The following is a 19,074-nucleotide window of genomic DNA, read 5'->3' as shown; positions in this document are numbered from 1 at the left end:
ATATACAAAACTCTTAGACAGCCCAGTGCATCACAAATATCTAGTAAACATGGTGATATTCTTTTTAACTCCAGGCCTCAGGTTTGCTCTCTCCCAGTTGGTCCATTCCACCAGCCCTGTTTTGTGTTGGGTATTTTCAAGATAGAGTCTCATGAACTATTTACCCAGAACTGGCTTCAAATTGCAATCCTCCTGATCTCTGCCTCCTGAGTAGCTAGGATTACAGATGTGAGCCACTGGCTCCCAGAAGTGATTACTCTTATTGTTAATAATAAGCACTAGTTGTATGCTTCCTGTGTGTCCAGCACTGTGCTAGGAACAAGAAGAGCTACGGTCCAGAGGCCAAAGTGTAAGACATGGTCCTTGCCTCCAAGGCACACCCAAGCCTTCGGTTCACCTAAAACTAGAGCTATATGACCTGGAGCCCATGAAGATGCTCTATCTGTTAAACAGTTGCCCAGGGCACCCAAGAATAAAGACTCCCAGATACAGACATTCTTAGTGGCTCATGTACAAGTACCAAATCTAGCTCTCCTTGTTGGGAGAACCAGTCTGGTCCAAGGTCTCCTCTTCCATGGCATGCAGGAGCAAGTTATGATCAGTCTAAGGTGGTCACTTAACCCACCCCTTGCCAGTAGAATATGAGGGGATGTCTCCAGGGGGCTTTGGGGAAACGTTTCTTCGATGATTCCCAAGAGATGTGGCATGTTTGTACCCAAAACCATGGCAGCTATCTTGGGGCCAAGCCTAAGGGATAAAGCCAACAAACCCAGGATGCAGAAGGAAAAGATAGAGAAAAACTTGAAAGTCCATGACCCACTGAGTCACGAGTCACCTGGGTGTTGTTACATGAGCTAATGGACTTTTCTCACCATAGTGTGAGCCTGCCAAGAGGTAGGGCTTCAGAAAACTAAGTCATGGCCTGCTTTCTTCCTGTCTAGACTTAGACACACACACACACACACACACAAATATAGTGCCTGCTGACAGATATCTCCTCTGAAGCATCCAAGAAGAGCTCCATCTACAGCAAAGTGGTCCCAGGAGAATAGCATAAATACTACTTCAAACCAAATAGCAGGTATCCCTGAGACCTCTTGAGGCCAGGAATTCTCCAAGCTCAGGAATGGTGAAGGACGGCATCCTGCCTGCCTTTCTATCCTGACAAGGGGAGCAGACTTGGGAAGGCCATTTGTAAATACGAGAATGAGGCATGGGCCCATCAGTCTCATGTTCCTGATTGTCACCTTGCTTCTCCCATGTGAGTCAAAGGTATCTCTTGAAGAACATTACTTTCTCCTCTCTAGACCACAGAACAAGTCACCTAGCAACAGTGTTTTGTGACACAGTTGCAACAGCTGGCATGTTCAATTCACACCCAAGCATCCAAGTCATGTGCCCTGTGGAAAACAGAGGGCAGGAAAGGTATGACAGCACATTGGCATGTCCTTAGATGAACAATGAGGTTCCTGAAATGAGATAAGTGCTTCATAATCCCAGTATTTCTACAATCCTTGTGCCATCATATCTTGCCACCACCACCCCCATCATCAACAATGGCACTTCAAACTCATCACTTATGTTCTGATCTATTCCTCACTGTGCCTTTCCCAGAAAAGACCTTATGTGAGTAATAAGCCCTGTGTGATCGTATCTGGTCTTATGAGCTTCGCATAGACAGTCTAATTGAGTCCTCACAATGCTGAGGTTCAGAGAGGACAGAAATTAAATTGAAAAGCTCTCGAAAGGTAAATGATGGTCCAAGGCCAGACAGCAGTAGGAAATGGAGACGGGACTCTGTACTCTAGATAAAAGGATTCCTGTTTCCCCAAAAATGGTCTGGATTGAAAATAGAATTCAACTAGTTAATGAAACCAGGAGGTTTCAAGGCCTTCCCCCAAAACCTCAGCTGTTAATGTTAGGGAGGATACCGTGTCCTTAAATGCCCTTGGTACTGCTGTCAGAGTCAGCAAGCTGACACTGAGATGTGTGGGCCAATGGGATCCCAAGGATGAGCAAGGTGGCAGTCTGTTGCTTGAAGCAGCAAGAAGGGCTCTACTGCTCAGCGTGTGACCCTCTCTGAGCACTAAATAAATGTGGTGATGGCCCCTGCCAGGAGGAGTTGTCACTAAATGACATGTCTAATACCTGGCATGAAATATGCCCACTCGAATGTAAACTAGTACAACCACTCTGGAAAAAAATTTGGAAGCTACTTAAAAAGCTAAACATTGATCTACCGTTTGATCCAGCAATACCACTCTTGGGGATATACCCAAAAGACTGTGACACAGATTACTCCAGAGGCACCTGCACACCCATGTTTATTGCAGCACTATTCACAATAGCCAAGTTATGGAAACAGCCAAGATGCCCCACTACTGACGAATGGATCAAGAAAATGTGGTATTTATACACAATGGAATTTTATGCAGCCATGAAGAAGAATGAAATGTTATCATTCGCTGGTAAATGGATGGAATTGGAGAACATCATTCTGAGTGAGGTTAGCCTGGCCCAAAGACCAAAAATCATATGTTCTCCCTCATATGCAGACATTAGATCAAGGGCAAACACAACAAGGGAGGTATGAGGATAGGTAAGACACCTAAAAAACTAGATAGCATTTGTTGCCCTCAATGCAGAGAAACTAAAGCAGATACTTTAAAGCAACTCAGGCCAATAGGAAAAGGGGAACAGGAACTAAGGAAAAAATTAGATCAAGAAGAATTAACCTAGAAGGTAACACACATGCACAGGAAATCAATGCAAGTCAACTCCCTATATAGCTATCCTTATCTCAACTAGCAAAAACCCTTGGTCCTTCCTATTATTGCTTATACTCTCTCTTCAACAAAATTAGAGATAAGGGCAAAATAGTTTCTGCCGGGTAAAGAGGGGGTGGGGGGGAGAGAGGGGGTGGGGGGGTAAGGGAGGGTGGGGGGAAGGGGGAAGAAATGACCCAAACATTGTATGCACATATGAATAAAGAAAAAAAAAGAAGAAAGAAATATGCCAACTCAGGGTGAGCTTTCCTTATTTTGAGAGACAAGTTACAACTGACTCTAAGCTACCAAATCATAATTGATTTGAACGAAACTGCCCAGTGACATGGTCTAAAGAGTTTTGTATTCCAGTCTGATAAGCAACTACATAGATGCACTAAACTTCTCACACTGGAGAGAAGAGGAGAAAGGAAAAGGAAGAAGAAGAGATAGGGGGGCAGTGGTAATGGAAAGAGGAAAGTAAGACAGAGGACATGCAGGTGAAGCCTTTGCATTGGCTTTAGGAGGTCTCCAGGGATCATCTGGGCTGCCTCTCACTCAGCCCCTAACCCTCCCTGACAGAGCTCATCTGCCCTCTTCTAGTGTCCTCCATGGATGGGCTGCTCACTGCACTCAAGAGTTTCCCGTTCTAGTGGTGGGTGGCTTGACCTTCAGAAAATTCTTCCATGTAAAAAGCTGGAACTCTTACTTAAATTTGTAGACCCTGGAATCTTGGACCAGTCTATCCCACTATTTCACATGACTGCCCTTGCTGTTTTCCTGGTTGATCACCCCTGGTTCTATCAACCACTCTTGGTCACTATGGTATCCCAGCCCTTGGCACACCTCACTGCTTACCTTCCACTGGTTCTCTTTTAGAGGCATGAGAACAGAGAGAAGGTATCTCTTTCTAGTTATATATATGTCACCTCATCTCAGCCCCCAGTTTGAGCACCAGAGGGAGCCAGTTCCTTCCATCCCATCTATACTTCTTTTCTCTTTACAAGTGGGTTTTGTGAGTTAATTTTTTTTTTGATGGGTCTGAGGTCTGAATTCAGGGCTTTGTGCTTGCAAAAGCAAGCACTCACAAAGCAGGCAGGCAGTCTACTGCTTGAGCCACACCTCCAGTCCATTTTGCTCTGGTTATTTTGGATATGGGGGAGGTCTCTTGAACTGTTTTCCCAGGCTGGCTTCAAACCACAATCTTCCCAACTTCAGCCTCCCAAGTAGCTAGCATTACAGGTATGAATCACCGGTGTCCATTTTAACTTAACAAATATTTAAGGGATTAAAATCAAAGAGATGAACTCCAAGGGAGACATGCATACCTGAATGAGGCAAGTAACAGAGGCAGGGGGCCTTGGAGAAAAACATGCTAATTTCCTGCCCACAGAGATGGGGTCAATCAGGGAGACTGTGAGATTCATCATTTGCCTCTAGCAAGGCAAATGCAAGACAGAAGCTGACAACTCTTGTCATACAGACTGTGGTTCCAAACCATGAGTTCAGTAAGACCAGCACAAAGCTGGAGGATCACCAAAGGCAGTGGGGCAATCCTCCTACCCCAACTTCCTGTCTTAGGAGGGAAAGGAGGGGGCGAAGATGCCAAAGGCTGGGGATTCTACCCAGCTCCAGTGTGCTCTATCCATCATCACAAGTGCTGCTCAGGCTGCCTCTGCCTAGGGTACCCATGGGATCCTGTAGATACTTAGATGTCTGTGGCCTGTCCTGCCACTAGGGGTCAGGTCATACCAATGCATTACCTATCCCCATCCTTCAAGGGCTGGGAGAAATTAGCCTGACACCCTGTTTGCTGTGGTCCCAGTTCTGTCTTCCCTTGGACTCCATTCTCATTCCTGTATGATGAGGTCAGTGGAGGGCTGGGCTAGCTCAGTGTTTCTCAAAATATGGCACACATGCTTTAGGTCCATATCATATGATACAAAAAAACATCATCACTTTCCGTTAAGGAGATCACTCTCTTTCACAGGTGAGTAATGTACGTCTCCTTTATGAAGAAAAATGTTCTTCCAAGATTCCCAAGAATATGTCCACAGACTCCCATGGGCTGCATCTGCAATGCTAGCATCATAATCCACCAACTTACACCCTGGAAACATCTTTTAATTGTGAGTCATCACTGAACAAGTTTAGTCTTTATGTTGGAAATTTATACATTTTAGACTGTTGTGTAAGTGAAAACGCAAACTTTAAAAGTATTGGTAGGTCCCTGAGAATCCCTCCAAACAGTTCAGTTTGAAAAGCAGGTCTAGGTGTCCATAAATCAACTGGCCTGTGTCTCACAGAGGAAAAGTTTCAATTGCAGCCAGTGGTAGTACAGCAAGCTGCTAAGAACTACTCCATGTGACACAAAGTTCCAGGCAGCAGGGACTAGAGTCACAGCAAAGCTGCTTCTTGTGGCACAAGGGGTCATGGCCCTGTAGAGTTGGGGAAGACCAGTCTCAGGGGAGTAGGAGATGGATGATTGGACTGCTTTCAGTCCTGGCCATTTTATTGTGTTCCCATCTGGTATGAAATGAGAACTTTCACAGGGAGGTGATGCAACATGCTTGTTTTCTTCCCAGAATTGTTTCAGGCAACTCTTCATTCAAGAGGGATCCCATGAAGGTCTAGATGAATTCCATGAGAAATGTCAATAATTCTGACCATAAGAAAAACCTAAACTAGTGATAGATTCCTGAGCCAGACCAGACCTCTGCCCTGCCCTAGGCCTAGACCTGAAAGCAATAGTGAAAGGGACAGCACAGGAGAATCTGTGTTCCCTAGGTGGGTGGAGAAAGAAGCTGTTCACAATCATCAGGGCAGTCCCCTCCTCCCCTCCCCAACCACCCCCCACAGTATAACCTCAAGACAAGTATGAAATCTGAATGGAGAACCAGAATTGCAGTGACTTAGGATTAGCAAGAAGAATTCAGTGAATATTGGTTCAAAGACAAGTCATAGTAAAGTCTCAAAGCACAACCTCCCACAGAAACCCATTGGAGTACATACAGACCAACTGCTACTCCTATCAGAGACAGGGGACTAGACAAAATTGCCATGGGCCATGGTCCTTTAGACCTGCCACCTGTGTGTAGATGTTGGGCCACCTCATTCATTGGTTACCATGGACAAAGTATCCACACCACAGCCTACAAGTTTCTCTGGGTTATAAAATATTTGAAACCTGACAAAAGTTGTTAACTCTAAGATGCAAAAAAACCCCTGCAAAACTCTAAGAAACAAATGCTTCATTAAATGTCTGCAAAATACAGCATTATGTCAGCATGTCAACTACAGCTAAAATGATAATTCCATGTAGATTACATTTACTGTGGGATGTGCTTAACATGAGGTGATACAGAGCTTTCCAAAGACTCCAGAGCCTCAGAATGCCTGTCAGTGGCCCTGCCTATCTGCCATCCCCAGTCCCAATCCTGTTTTCCTATTACCATGTTTCACAGTCATCCCTCTCTCAGCTGGGCCATCTGACCTGGCTCCTTCTTTTATCTTCATCTCCCAATTTTTCTTTTTTCACCGTAGCTACCCCTGTCCATTAGTACTGAAACGATGTGCCAGGAATCTCTCACCAGCCTGGATAAGCAGCTCAACTCCTCCTCCCACTCTCATGAAGAATCTCAGCAGCTGGCTTCAGCCGGGGCCAGCAGAGCCATGCCTTGCCTTCAGTGGTCCAGGTGGGCAGTGAGGGATGGACTCCAGCCTGCCCAGGCCCAGGCCAGCATGCATGGAATCTTCAGAGTCAGAAACAGGGAAGGAGCATCATATAGTTATTAAGAGCCCAGGCTTTGGAATCTAGAAGTCCTGAATTCAACTCTGTCCCCAGGATGACTTAGGACAAATTAGTCTCTTTAAGTCTTCATTTCCTCACATATAAAACTATACACATGATTATTAAAATTGTATCTGAATTATTATGCCAAAATTATTATACCTATAATACTAGCCTTTCCTATAGGCACTGAGGGCAAACCAGAGGTTTAAAATAAGATAATATGTATCCCATCTGATGCAGCTAACACAGTGTATCCTACAATAATAGCTAATGCTTCTGAGCACTTACTGTGTTGTAGGCAATATACACTTGCCAGGCATTGTTTCAATGAATTCTCACAACTCTATAACAGAGGTCCAATTTTTGTCCCTGAGTCCTTAACAAGAAAACTGTAGCTTAGAGCCATTAAAGACTCTAAGCTTAGAGTGAACATGAGGTTCAAGTGGTAGAGCATCTGTCTAGCAAATGGGAGGCCCTGAGTTCAAACCCCAATGCTGAAAAAAAAAAAAAAACAAACAGAAAAAGATTTTGCCTAGCACCACACAGAGCTGGGATTTGAACTTATATCTAATCCTAACTATGCATACTACATCCAAATGGTATCTTTATGAATCGCTCTCTGATGAGCAATCCAGCAGAACCTTGGGCTAAGAATCAGAAAGCCTATATTTAAAACAAGGCTCTACCTCCAAATCATAAAGTTTTGAGCAATCCTGTGGCCTCTCTCAGCCTGTCCTTGTATATGCTAGTAGAAACAAGAAATAACTGTCCAAATAACTAGGTGCAATAGCACTCACTTGTCATCCCCCACTGTGCAGGAATGCATAAATAGGAGGATTAAGGTCCAGGCTGGCTCAGGCATAAAGCAAGACCCTACCTCAAAAATAATTAAAGTGAAAAAGGCTGGTGGCATGGCTCAAGTGGTAGAAAACAAGCCTAAAATGCAAGGCCTTGAGTTCAACCTCCAATACTGCCAAAAAAAAAATTTTTTTTAAATAACCATCCAGCCAACCACACAAAATTACAGCCAGGATCAAATCACATGTTAGGCCAACAAACAGTCAGCACACGATGATGAATGTTCTCTGCCCCACACCAGTTCCATGGCTGTCCAGGTCCACTTGAACACTTTCAGAAGCAGGAAGCTCACTACTTCCTTTAGCAGCTCATTATGGTTAAAAAGTTCTTCCTTTGCAAAATCCAGAAGGACTTGCCTATGACTCTATCCCACCAACTCAGTCAGGTCTCCAGGGCCTCGCCAGCTGGGAGCGATCATTTTAGCACCTCACAGCAGCTGCTGAAGCCCCCTCAGGCTTGTTTGTGTCCTTGATCCTGCCATCCTACCCTAGGCTCCCCTGCCTCAAAAGGAGGTAGTACCATATTTTGTTTTTTATTTTATTTGAGTTTGAACTCAGGGCAGCAAGCACTCTACCATTTGAGAAAAGCACTCTCCTTGATCTGCACTGGCTCCTCCCCATCGCTAACTCCACCTGTCCCTGTTTATCCAACTCATGGGCCAAGAAGAGATGATCCAGGACAAGGAAGGATGTGGAGGACGCTGGAGACACTGTAGGCTGATTGACTTCTCACACTCCTGACATCCTTACCCTTTGCAAATGCCTGGTATCCCCCGACTGGTCCTGTTGCAGCTACCTGGCCCTTAGACTCTTGAACTGGGATCCCAATGACCTTAGACCACTTCCTTTTGTCTCCTCGCCCCCCCATACCATCTCCTGTGCCCCACCACAACAACCCCCAGTCACCCCTGTGGTCATACCTTAAAAGACTCTAGGAATCCCCCGTGGCCCCCATTCTCAAACTTGTCCTCCTCAGGGCCCAGTCCCAGCATGGCCTGTGTGTGCATGTGGAGCTCATCATGAAGGTTGTCCAGGAGAGCAGCCCTGGTCCGGTCCTAGAGGGGAAAAGTGTACACGCAGAAGAGCTAGTGCTCCCTCCTGTGGAGTGTCAGTTTTCACTTCTCTTAGACTCCTATTAATTGCTTCTAACCAACCAATCTTCTGTCCCTCCTCGCCTTCAACCTGTCCTCACCACTGGCCAGTGATCCCTCTACCACGCAAATCAAACATCACTTTCCCGCCTAAGTATGTCACAGCACCCATCACAGCCCTTCTTCATTTGTCCTGACCACCATCTGCAGCTGCCCCACCATTCTAGACCTGTGATGCCTCCATCAGCCAGCCACACCAGCCCCACAGGAGCTCCCTCACAGAGTTCCGATTCTGCCTGGCCTTTGCTCATGCTATTCCATGCCTGGAATAAACCTCCCCACTCTTTCGTCCTAGCAAAGCTTCATCAGACATCAAGATTCAGCAGCCCAAGAGCCACCGCCTCCAAAAAAAAAAAAGAAGGCAAAAGCCTTCCCTGAACAGGCCTCAGCACCTCCCAGGGCAGAAGTGGTCACCATTCTCTGAGCAAAGCTGGCTCCATCATAGCCCAGAACCGACACACTGAATTATAACTGTCTCTTCAGTAATGGCTCCACCCACCAGCCTGTGAGCTCTATAAGGGCAGAAACAATGTCTCGCTTATCCCTGTATTCCAGGTAACAGAACAAGGGACATTGTAGGTGCTCGATAAATGACTAGTGAGTGTTTGACCAGACCTGGATTATAGATAGTTTCCACAACAAGAAAGTGTCCCCACAGCTAACACAGGGCTCAGGGCTTAGAGAGGAAAAGATGCTCCCAAAATGGGCAAAGAGGCCCCAAAATGAGACCCTACTCCCCAACCCCCTTCCTCCCAGGGAGCAGACCAGGAGATAGACTTCAGTCCTGTACTCTCACCTCCAGTTTGGCAAACTTGTCTGACTTGCAGCAAGCATTCTCTGCGTTGGTGAGCTTGGTGAGCAGAAACTCCCGGAACTCCGGGCCCTGGAACAGACAAGATGCCCTAGAACTGTCTCACCTTCAGCCATTGCTAAAAGGGCTTCAGCCACAGCAGCAGGCAGGAAGAGGGGACAGTGCCTGATAGGCCCCTTCTGACATTTGATCATTGCTAAAGCCAGGCCCACTGCCAATATGCCTAGAGGGAAACCAGCTTTCCTGGTCCTGAGAAATCAACCCTCCATATGGCACTTCCATGACTAGAGGCAATCCTTGCCCACAGCTCCTAGGACTGAAGCATAGAATAAAAACCCTTCCTCTAACAGATAGGCAGCCCCAGAGTCAAACACCCCAAAAAGTGGCCTTATGTTGGGCCAAACTGGCAGCATGGGACAAGAAAGGGAGAGACCCAAGTAAGGAGATTCCCCCCAGACCTACAAAAGGGCCTCCCCAATATCCCCAGCCCAAATTCTGCCCCAGTCTAACTGCCACTCCAGTATGGGCCTTGGATGTGAAAGGAACAGAAGAAGAATTTCTTACCTTCTGGAAAACAGGGGGGCTGGGCAGAGGAGGGCCAAAGGCAGGCACATCTTCCCGTGCAGTGACAGAGACCTGAATAAACAGTCACATGTGAGCTGAGAGGGAAGAGATGAGAGCTGCCCCTCAGCGAACCATGTTTCTTAAAGCAAACTGACTCACCTTCTCGCCCCTCCCCTTCTCAGAATACAAATAAAATGCCCTGTGACCACTGCCAGCACAGGCCCCAAGTTACTCTCTTAGCAGTGGGGTAAACAGTGTGGGGACAGCCACATCCTTCTCTCTGCCTCCTTGAGTGCCAGAGGCAAGTTTGGTAACATGACCAGATAGTGCTGAGGAGCATCAGAGACCTGACTGTAACACAGGACAGGTATCTGTCTCTTTACCTCATTCCATTTTAATGTCAAACCACAGAGGAGGCACAGGGAAAATTTTTGTCCCTGTTTTACTGAGACATGGAGCAAGCCCCCCAAAATCACACAGAGGAATAGGGAATCCAGACCTTCCTGACCCAGTGCTGGGGTTCTTACCTACCAGACTGACTGGCAGACTTGTTTAAAAGAGTAAATACTGAGTGTGTGGAAGCTTGGACTGCTGGGAGCCTTCACGTAGCCAGTGGACCAGGGTCTGGAAGTCCTGGCCCTACACACAGGGGATTAGCTGATGTGGCTGAGGCTTGAACTAATAGAGCTCCAGGGCCCTGGGTTAGAACTGAAGATGGTGGAAATCAAGGCTCCAAACCAGCGTGAGAAGCCTGAACTATGAGAAAGGGTGTCCAATTGCTCCGCATAGGGGCCACCAGGCCTCAGGGAAGCCCCCACTCCTCGCCTCTAGTCTGAATGGAGATGCCCTAGTTTCACCTGCTCTCAGCCCATTAGGCTACAGGGCTCTAGGGAGATTGCCCTGTCTCTTCCCCAGCAGCCACTGACTGGAGGGCCTGGCATATAGCCAGCCTCCCTGGCCTGTGAAGTAGGGCAGATGTGAGAGCCCGCCAGACCGGGTAAGCAGGCAGCCTGGGGACAAGCCAAGGCAAAGTCCTGCCAGGTCCAGAGGGGAGGAAGCAAGAGAGCTGGTCAATACAGGCTTTCTCTCCACAAGCTCAAGGCTGTCTGCATGGCCCAAATTGCAGTGCCCAGAGTCAGAAAATGGTATGTGTTTGCTGATGTGATTTCTGGCAAGGGCTCCAGCTGCTGAATACAGTTTGCCACCCCCAACTCCCACCATTCACTGGTGGTCCAAGCCAAGAATCCCAACCACAGTGCCAGAATCTGCAGTGGGAATAGAGTGGGAAGCCACTGAGAGGCTGCCCACTGCAGGCATCTGGGATACCTGGGACAAAGGACAGAAGGAGGCCCAGCTGTTCCCCTTACCCATACCACTTTCCCATCAGGCCTGCATTAGTGGTTTGTGCTGACAGGGTAAGGACAGGGTGAGTGGCTTTAGAGACACCCTTAAATCCAGCTGAGTCTCCTGGCCAGATGGTCCCGTGGCAATAGCAGCCAGGTTTGGAACACAGGAGCAGGATCCTTTCCCTCATCCCAGTCCCTCTCCTGAACCCATTTCAATGAGGTATTGTTGTTCCCTTCTCTCCAGACATTGATTCAGGTTGCTTCTGAAAGCAGAAGTTGCCTGAACACAGCCCCACCTTCCTGTTTCTAAATCCAGCAGGGCTCAGAGGAGAGGCAATGACAGCTGCAGGTGCTTTGGGAAGAGCGTCTTCGAGCTAGAAAGCGGAAGAGCTTAAGCATGGGTGCCACAAAGATGCAGCGGGGAGGGGAGGACCTGAGAGCTTGAAACCTGACAAAGTCCCCATGCCTAAGTGTGGCCTGCCACCTCAGAGGACCATGGAAGATCGTTCAAGCAACAGACAAGACATGAAGGGCAGCAGGAGGCTTGCCCCAGAAGCCGGCTTCCCAGAAGATTCCTGAAATCTTGGCAGGACCTTAGGGGTGGGACAGGGTGGCCCCAGAAAGGGGGAAGAGAGGAGTTGTGGTAGTGGCTGAACTGGAATTCCATTCCAATATGGTGAGATGGGAACTAGATTCCTCCTGAAAAAATAATCCATCGTGACATTTCTTGAACACCTGAGTTTATGCAGCCTTTGTCCCACTGTTCCAAAGGCTCTTAGTCAGGAATTCCAGCTCCTTGACTCGGTGACCTTGGCTTTAAATGACCTAAGCACTCAGACTCAATTTCCTCCCTATGATGTCAGGCTAATGGGCTTTGCTACGATTCAAGAAGACTGCTTCTAACACAGAGCCTGGCACCAGGAAGGAGTATAACCATCATCACTGGGTGGTTTTATTTATTTATTTATTTTTTACTTTTCCTGCTGATCTGTACCTAGTGAAGGGCACCTGAAATACAGAGTTCCCCCAAACCACTTCACTACCCACCACACACCCAAGTCGCTGCCTCGACTTCTCCATCCCTTCTCACAGGATGTCAGGACTGGAAGGAACCCACAAGTTATCTAGTCCAACTTCCTCATTTTGTACAGACAGAAAGAGAGGCACAGAGAGGGAAGGAACTGCCCAAAGTCACATAGCAATCACAGCCAGGGCCGGGGACTATAATCCCAGGCTGGTCTGGAATGGTCAGAGTGGCCCAAGTCACTCTGTCTAGGTCCCTTCCCTGCACATTCCCACCCTATCCTTCCCTCCTTTACTTTTCTTCCCTGTTGCTCATCATCCTTGGTGGGGGCCTCCTGGGCATTGCTCAGTCCCTGGGGAAATACCACCCTTCTTTGCCATAGTCCCTAAGCCTGCAGGGTTCTGTAAAGGTCCTGTTTCACCTGGGCCCCCTGAGAGATCTAGTCAGACCCTCCTCACAGCCTGTACTTCACCCAGGCTGTTGATTGGAGTCGAGCGAGCAGCACTCTGGGAATCCCTTGGAAGGCTGGTCCCCCTCCCTGCCCTCTGCCTCTCTGGTCCCATTCCCCCTGGGTGCCTGCTAGGTAGATGGAGTGCAAGGTCCCACATCCTGTGAACTCAGCCCTGCTCCTCTGCTCCTCAGCACCTCTCTGAGCACAGTGCATTGCCCTAGACCACAGATAGTGGCTTGGAAGACTATGTAAAGATCCCTAGCACTAAAGCTGGAAGGGCAGTGCTTTCTGGACCTCTGACTTTCCTCTGCATGGGTGCATCCCTTCACTAAGCCCTTGGGAAAGTGAGAAATGAGTTAATGGGATTCACTTCCTGTAAGGCACTGATGCAAACACTAAATGTCAACAAAAGGCCTCCTTATCCCAGCAAATAAGCCATTAGCAAACGACTGCCTGGCAGGGTCTGGGTCTGGGAGCCCTCCCATCATTTAGCTTTATTTCAGTGATCCTTCTTAGTTGCTCTTCTACCCCTACAAGATGTTAAAAAAAAAAGTTGGCCTTTTGGCTATCTGAACGGCACCATGTCAGTTGGCAAGAACAAGCACCTTACAAAAGGCAGCAAAAAAGGAGCCAAGAAGAAAGTGGTTGATCCATTTTCTAAAAAAGATTGTTAAGATATGAAAGCATTAGCTATATTCACTATAAGAATAGGAAAAGCACTAGTCACTAGCACTCAAGGAACCAAAATTGAATCTGATGGCCTCAACAGTCATGTGTTTGAAGTGAGCCTTACTGGTCTACAGAATGACAAAGCTACATTTAGAGAATTCCAGCTAACTACTGAGTATGTTCAGGACAAAAACTGTCTGACTAACTTCCATGGCATGAATCTTACCCATGACAAAATGTTCTCCATGTTCAAAAAACAACAGTGTGATTGAAGCTCATGTTGATGTCAAGACTACCCAAGGTGAATTGCTTTGTCTGGTTTTACTAAAAAATGCAACAATCAGATATGCAAGATCTTCTACACTCAGCACCAAAAGGTCTGCCAATCCAGAAGATGATGGAAACCATGACCCAAGAGATACAGACAAATAACTTGAAAGAAGTGGTTAATAAATTAATTCCACACAGCACTGGGAAAGACATACAACAGGCTTGCCAGTCTATTTATCCACTTCATGATGTCTTTCCTCATTAGAAAACTAAAAATGCTGAAGATACCCAAGTTTGAATTGGTAAAACTCATGGATTCACAGTGAAGGTTCTGGAAAAGCTATTGGTGTGGAGACAGGTGCTAAAGTAAATGAGCTGATGGGTATGAACCACCAGTCCAAGAACCTTTTTAAACTTCAGTTATTTTTTTGACGATACTGAGGTTTGAACTTAGGACTTTACATTTGCTAGGCAGATGTTGTACCACTTGAGCTCTGCCCCTAGCCCCTTTTTGCTCTCATTGTTTTTCAAATGGGGTCTCGAATTTATGTGTGGACCAGCCTGGACAGTGATCCTCCTATTTATACTTCCCATGTAACTGGGATGACTTTTTACTGATGCCCAGCTTTTTACTGGTTGGAGGGGGGCGGGTCTCATGAACTTTTTTGCCTGAACTGGACTGGATTGGAACCATGATCCTCCCAATCTGCACTTCCCAAATAGACAGGATTACAGGTGTGAGGCACCAAGCCCAGCCTAAAATTCAAAGTTTTAATAGTGACAAATAAAAAGTCCTATTTGTCAAAGAAAAAAAAAATTGGCCTGGCATGGTGCATGCCTGTAATTGCAGCCCTCAGGAGGCTGAGGCAGGAGGATCTCAAGTTCAAGGCCAGACAGGGAGACCCTGCCTCAAAAGAAAAGATAGGGGAGGGAACAAAAGAAAAAGAAAACAAGAACCAGCTAGCTATTTGAGCTGAACTGCTTGCAGTGGCTCCTGACTCTTGTCTGAGGACAGCAAGGTCCAGCAGGTCAATTCAGCATGTCACTTCCTTGTTCCCTACCCCAGCAGGGTGCCTGGCACACAGTAGGCACTGAATGAGGAAACCTGCTTCCACTAACAAATTAACCAAGCAGCTGGTTAATTCGGTCAAAGCAGGTGATCTTTAAAGTTGCTCAATGCCACAGGAACACAAATACGTACCGATAAAGAAATCAGTCAGCCTCAACAGGAGAGATTTGCTTTGTTGTAAGTTTTGTTTTGTTTGTTTGTTTGTTTGAAAGTCTCCCATTTGGTTATAAAAGTTGATGTGAATTCTGCACTGAATACATGTGATTTTGTACTGATGTAAGAGCAATTTAACTATGCATAGCAAAACTGATGCTTATGAAGGTGGCCATGGAGTGCTATGGTATAGTAAACCCTAGGAGCCAGCACTGGTCTAAGTTAGTATCTGAGATACATTTCCAAGCCTTGTTATCTCCCATTAGCAATGACAAGCTCATTTCTCCTCCCCCAACATTTTGTGGAGCAGGGAGCTGTGAGGAGTGTGTGCCAATCTGCTGAGCACTTTCATGCAAATCATCTTATTTTATACACACCCTCCATTTCTTCTCTTTTTTAAGTTAACATGTATCAACTATACATAGTAATGTGATTCAGTATAATGTTTCTACATATGTGTACAGCATGCACTGATCAAGTCCAACCTCCCTTTATCCATTCTCCCGTTCTTTCTCAGCCTTTGTTAATCACTATTCTATATTCAGGTTGACTTTTTCCGTTTTTAGAGACAGGGTCTTGCTATATAACCCAGGATGGCCTTCAGCTGTCAATCCTTCTGCTTCCTGAGTGCTGGAATTATCGGCATGCACCTGGCCAGGTAAACTTTTTTCCTAGCTTCCACGTATCTTAGGAAGAAAAACTAAAAACCTGAAACTCACTGATCAGGAGGCTTAACACAGGTCTTGCATCCCTACCTCACTCAAGTCTTTAAATCAAGATCACTCATTTATCCTGAACAGCCAGATCAGAGGGCTGGTCCAGGGGCCAGGGTATACCAGGCCCCCTTCCACCCTTCTCAAATATCCCTTTTGTCTTCCTTCCCTCTGCTTGCTATCACCCTTCTTTTCCTCCTTCCTGGTTGTCTCCTCCACCTCTCTTTTTCCTCCCCTCCCACTCAGCCTTACTCCAGTAGACGACATCACCAGATTCCAAACACAGAACTCAGGACTTCTGAACCCTCAAGTTAGATGCTGTTGAGCCTGGAGGCAGCAAGATGGTTGAGGTGATCTTGGAAGGTGCTTTCCACCAACAACCTAGCTCCAAATCCCAGAAACCCAACAGCCCACGGAAACCACAACTCTGTTGAGAACCAGTGTACTTTGCTACCCTGAGTCCACAGTATGGGCAGGTGTCTGGACCCTTGACTTCCTCCAACAAGGCTCTCCCCTTACCTTGTAGGATGAGGTCTCTGTGCCTGGGCTCTCAGCCTGCACAACAATGTAGGCATGTAAGAAATTGGAGGCAATCATATCTGGAACAAATGGTGTATTTTCCTCTTGAAAGATGATGGCCACAATGTCATTCCCAATGTGTCTCTTTCTCTGGAGCTAAACAAAAAGTGTTCCATTGTTACAAGCCAGTTAGGAACACCCTGAAAGCAGAAGAGAGCTGTATGGGAAATTCTTCATTATTTTACCTTTGTACATAAACCCTGAACTCTGAGACCTAGCTCTCCAGGGAGCTGTGTCTTTCAATCCTTAGAAGTCAAAAAAATAGGGACAATGCCCAAGTTGTTAAGTAATAGATAACAAACATTTTACTGAGCTTGACAGTACACAGAGCCTTGAGTAGGACCCTGGGGAGAATTTTCAAAGGTGAGGCCAGGTCTTGCCCTGGGAGAGCCTGTAATTGATCCAGGAGAAACCCAAACACAGGAGAAGCCACCTGAGAACACCAACAAAGCTGCCAGCCAGTACTAAGTCAGCTGCTGAACACAAAGTACCTGGCAGATCTGGGGACAGTGAGGGGGCTGAAATCAGAGGACAACCTGAGAAGGCTTCCTAGAAGAGGAGATGGTGTGGGGTCTTGACGGAAATGTGGATAGGCAGGAACAGGGTAGAGGGAAAACCCACTTTGGTCAGAGGAAAGAGAAGTTGTGCTTAGAGAAGTTCAGATCACCTGGCTGGGAAAGGTGGGTGGAGTGGGGAACCTGACCCTGACTCAGTATCCAAAACAGTATCAGGTGCTTTGGCACGTGATTTCAGTTACCAAGCATTTATACGGTGTGTCAGGAACATGCTGGCCTGTTCACATGCACTGATTTCAAATGTTACAGCCTTCTTGTAACCAGGTCCTGATTAGGTACTTACCCATGCATTTGGTTCTTTATTAAGTACCTACTACATGCACACCCTATACTCAACCCTTTAGCATGAGTTCCACCTTTATGCAAGTTGTCTCCACTTATTCCACAATCTTCCATTTCTCAGGAAAAGAAAACTAATATTTATTCAGTCCCCTCCAAGAGCCAAGCTCCATGCCAAGGTGTACTTCCCAGTTGACACACTTCAGGCTGAAGTGGCCCTGAGAGAACAAGCCCCCGGCTAGGGTAGCAGGTGAGGGGGGACTGTGAAGGAACAGAGACTAAAGGTGAGACCCTGAGAAAAAACCCACTTTGGCTATAAAAGGAATTCTGCACCCATTTGTTTCTGGAACATTCAGTAGTTATTTGAGAGCCAAATCATAATTTCATTTGCCAATTTCTTTTTTTTCTAAGAAGCCAGGCACTATGTTTATAATTTTACATTTCAGCTCCCTCCTCAGTTTCCTGCTCAGAAACAAATAGGTCAGAGTTGGGCACATGCCCATCTCCCCTTCTTGCTTCCCTAGAGATAGGAAGGAGCAAAACGTGAGATTGGGTGACCAGAGTCACAACCACCAGGATCAGCTGCTGGTTTCAGAAGAGCCAGGCCTTTCCCAGGGATGTGCAGCTGTCAGAACAGCAAACCTCAGAGGGAGCAAGTGAATGCTGGAGAGACATGGGTCACACCCAGAGTCCCCAGGTGAGGGACAAGCCCAATTCCCATCCACAGGCAAGCCCAATTCCATATCTGCCTGAGGCTGTGAGTCTAGGCAAGCATAAGTGGTGGAGAGGGGATCCTCATGCAATAAAAGCTTCACGTTGCTGGGGCAGCTGGGAGGCAAAAAGACTAGTGGCCTGGACAGACAACAGCTGTTACACAGGAAACCATGTCAGGCACTGAGTGTTGGAGCCCTGCATTCAGAAACTTATGACACCCTACAACGGCTCTTTGACTATCCCCATTCTGCAGATAAGAAAAATGAAGCCATAGGTAACCAGTTTTCCCCGAGTCACACAACCCTTGGCGGCTCTGCTGGCCTCAAGGCCCTACTCGCTGACTTCACTATGGACCCTTTACCCGCACTATATGCTTAGGGCCCCCAGGGGTTGGCTACCAACTCAACTCCTGATCAGCTGGGAAACCTCAAGGAGGTCCTTCTTTCTCCTGGTACTAGGGATGGAATCCAAGACCTCTGTACGGCAGGCGAGTGCTCTGCCACTGAGTTTACACTCTCAGCCTCAAAGTCTTTAATGGTCCACCTCAGGCTGCAATGTCCCATTGGCCAAGTGAAAATAACCAGGATCCAGGTCATGCCTTCCACACCAGGCACCACAGCCCCCAAAGCCCTCCCAGCCTGTTACCTGCTGGGCATCTCCCTCGGTGAATGGCAGCTTTGTGGAGACATGAAACATGATCTCCCGGTCCCGGAATGTTGTATACACTGACTCCACCCCTGTCTGTCCATGGGTCACGTCCAGGCCTCCTCGGAAACTGTCAGTAATATTGGGCAGGAGCAGGAGAGAGAATGAGGTGAAGTGGCAACATGGTACCATTTTCCTTAAGGACATGCAGCAGGTGAGTGGGTAAGAGTTGCAGGCAGAGGAGAGTATGCGGCAGGATGGCAGGGACATGAAGACTGCCCCTGGCATTCTAACCATAAAACTGTTATCCAAAAGATAAACACAGAACCTGCTTCAAGTGTTAGCTGTGTCCCCTCGACAAAACTGGTCATGTGGGAAGGGAGGCTGTTCATCCACCATCATACACAAATGCTGCTCCCAACTGCCTGTGGCCTCCAAGGCTGAGCACAGGCCTTTGCTCTCTGCAAGGCCACACCCAAGCCATCAAAACAGAGCCGGAGCAGCCAGCCATCATGCTGGGTGATGGTGATCCCATAGTATCATCTAGAATCAGCCAGGACTGGGGACAGATACTCAACTCCTATCTAGCCAGTCCCTGAAATGGATGCCCAACAATGGCAGCCCCCAGCTTGGGGCATCCAGGGAG

The 19,074-nt window shown here is 47.2% G+C and overlaps 1 protein-coding gene and 1 pseudogene across 17 annotated transcripts in view; one reads left to right on the top strand and one right to left on the bottom strand.

Moving 5' to 3' along the window:
- The window catches only part of Rap1gap2 (RAP1 GTPase activating protein 2), a 226,847-nt gene that overhangs the window by 20,670 nt on the left and 187,103 nt on the right, over positions 1–19,074 (bottom strand). For all 17 annotated transcript variants that reach the window (XR_012438714.1, XR_012438715.1, XM_074046620.1 and 14 more), the window contains 5 exons: positions 18,429–18,558; positions 16,156–16,311; positions 9,942–10,013; positions 9,363–9,449; positions 8,336–8,470 (listed from right to left, as the gene is read on the bottom strand). Coding sequence is in view for 15 of the 17 variants with exons in the window: in XM_074046620.1 (XP_073902721.1) it covers positions 8,336–8,470; positions 9,363–9,449; positions 9,942–10,013; positions 16,156–16,311; positions 18,429–18,558 (580 nt within the window). In the remaining 2 variants the exon portion in view is untranslated. The remainder of the gene's footprint in view (positions 1–8,335; positions 8,471–9,362; positions 9,450–9,941; positions 10,014–16,155; positions 16,312–18,428; positions 18,559–19,074) is intronic.
- On the top strand, positions 13,344–14,114 carry LOC109700935 (small ribosomal subunit protein eS1-like; annotated as a pseudogene).

This window comes from Castor canadensis, chromosome 11 (genome assembly GCF_047511655.1).
Source record: "Castor canadensis chromosome 11, mCasCan1.hap1v2, whole genome shotgun sequence".
NCBI lineage: Eukaryota > Metazoa > Chordata > Mammalia > Rodentia > Castoridae > Castor > Castor canadensis.
This window is presented reverse-complemented; position numbering and strand designations above follow the sequence as displayed.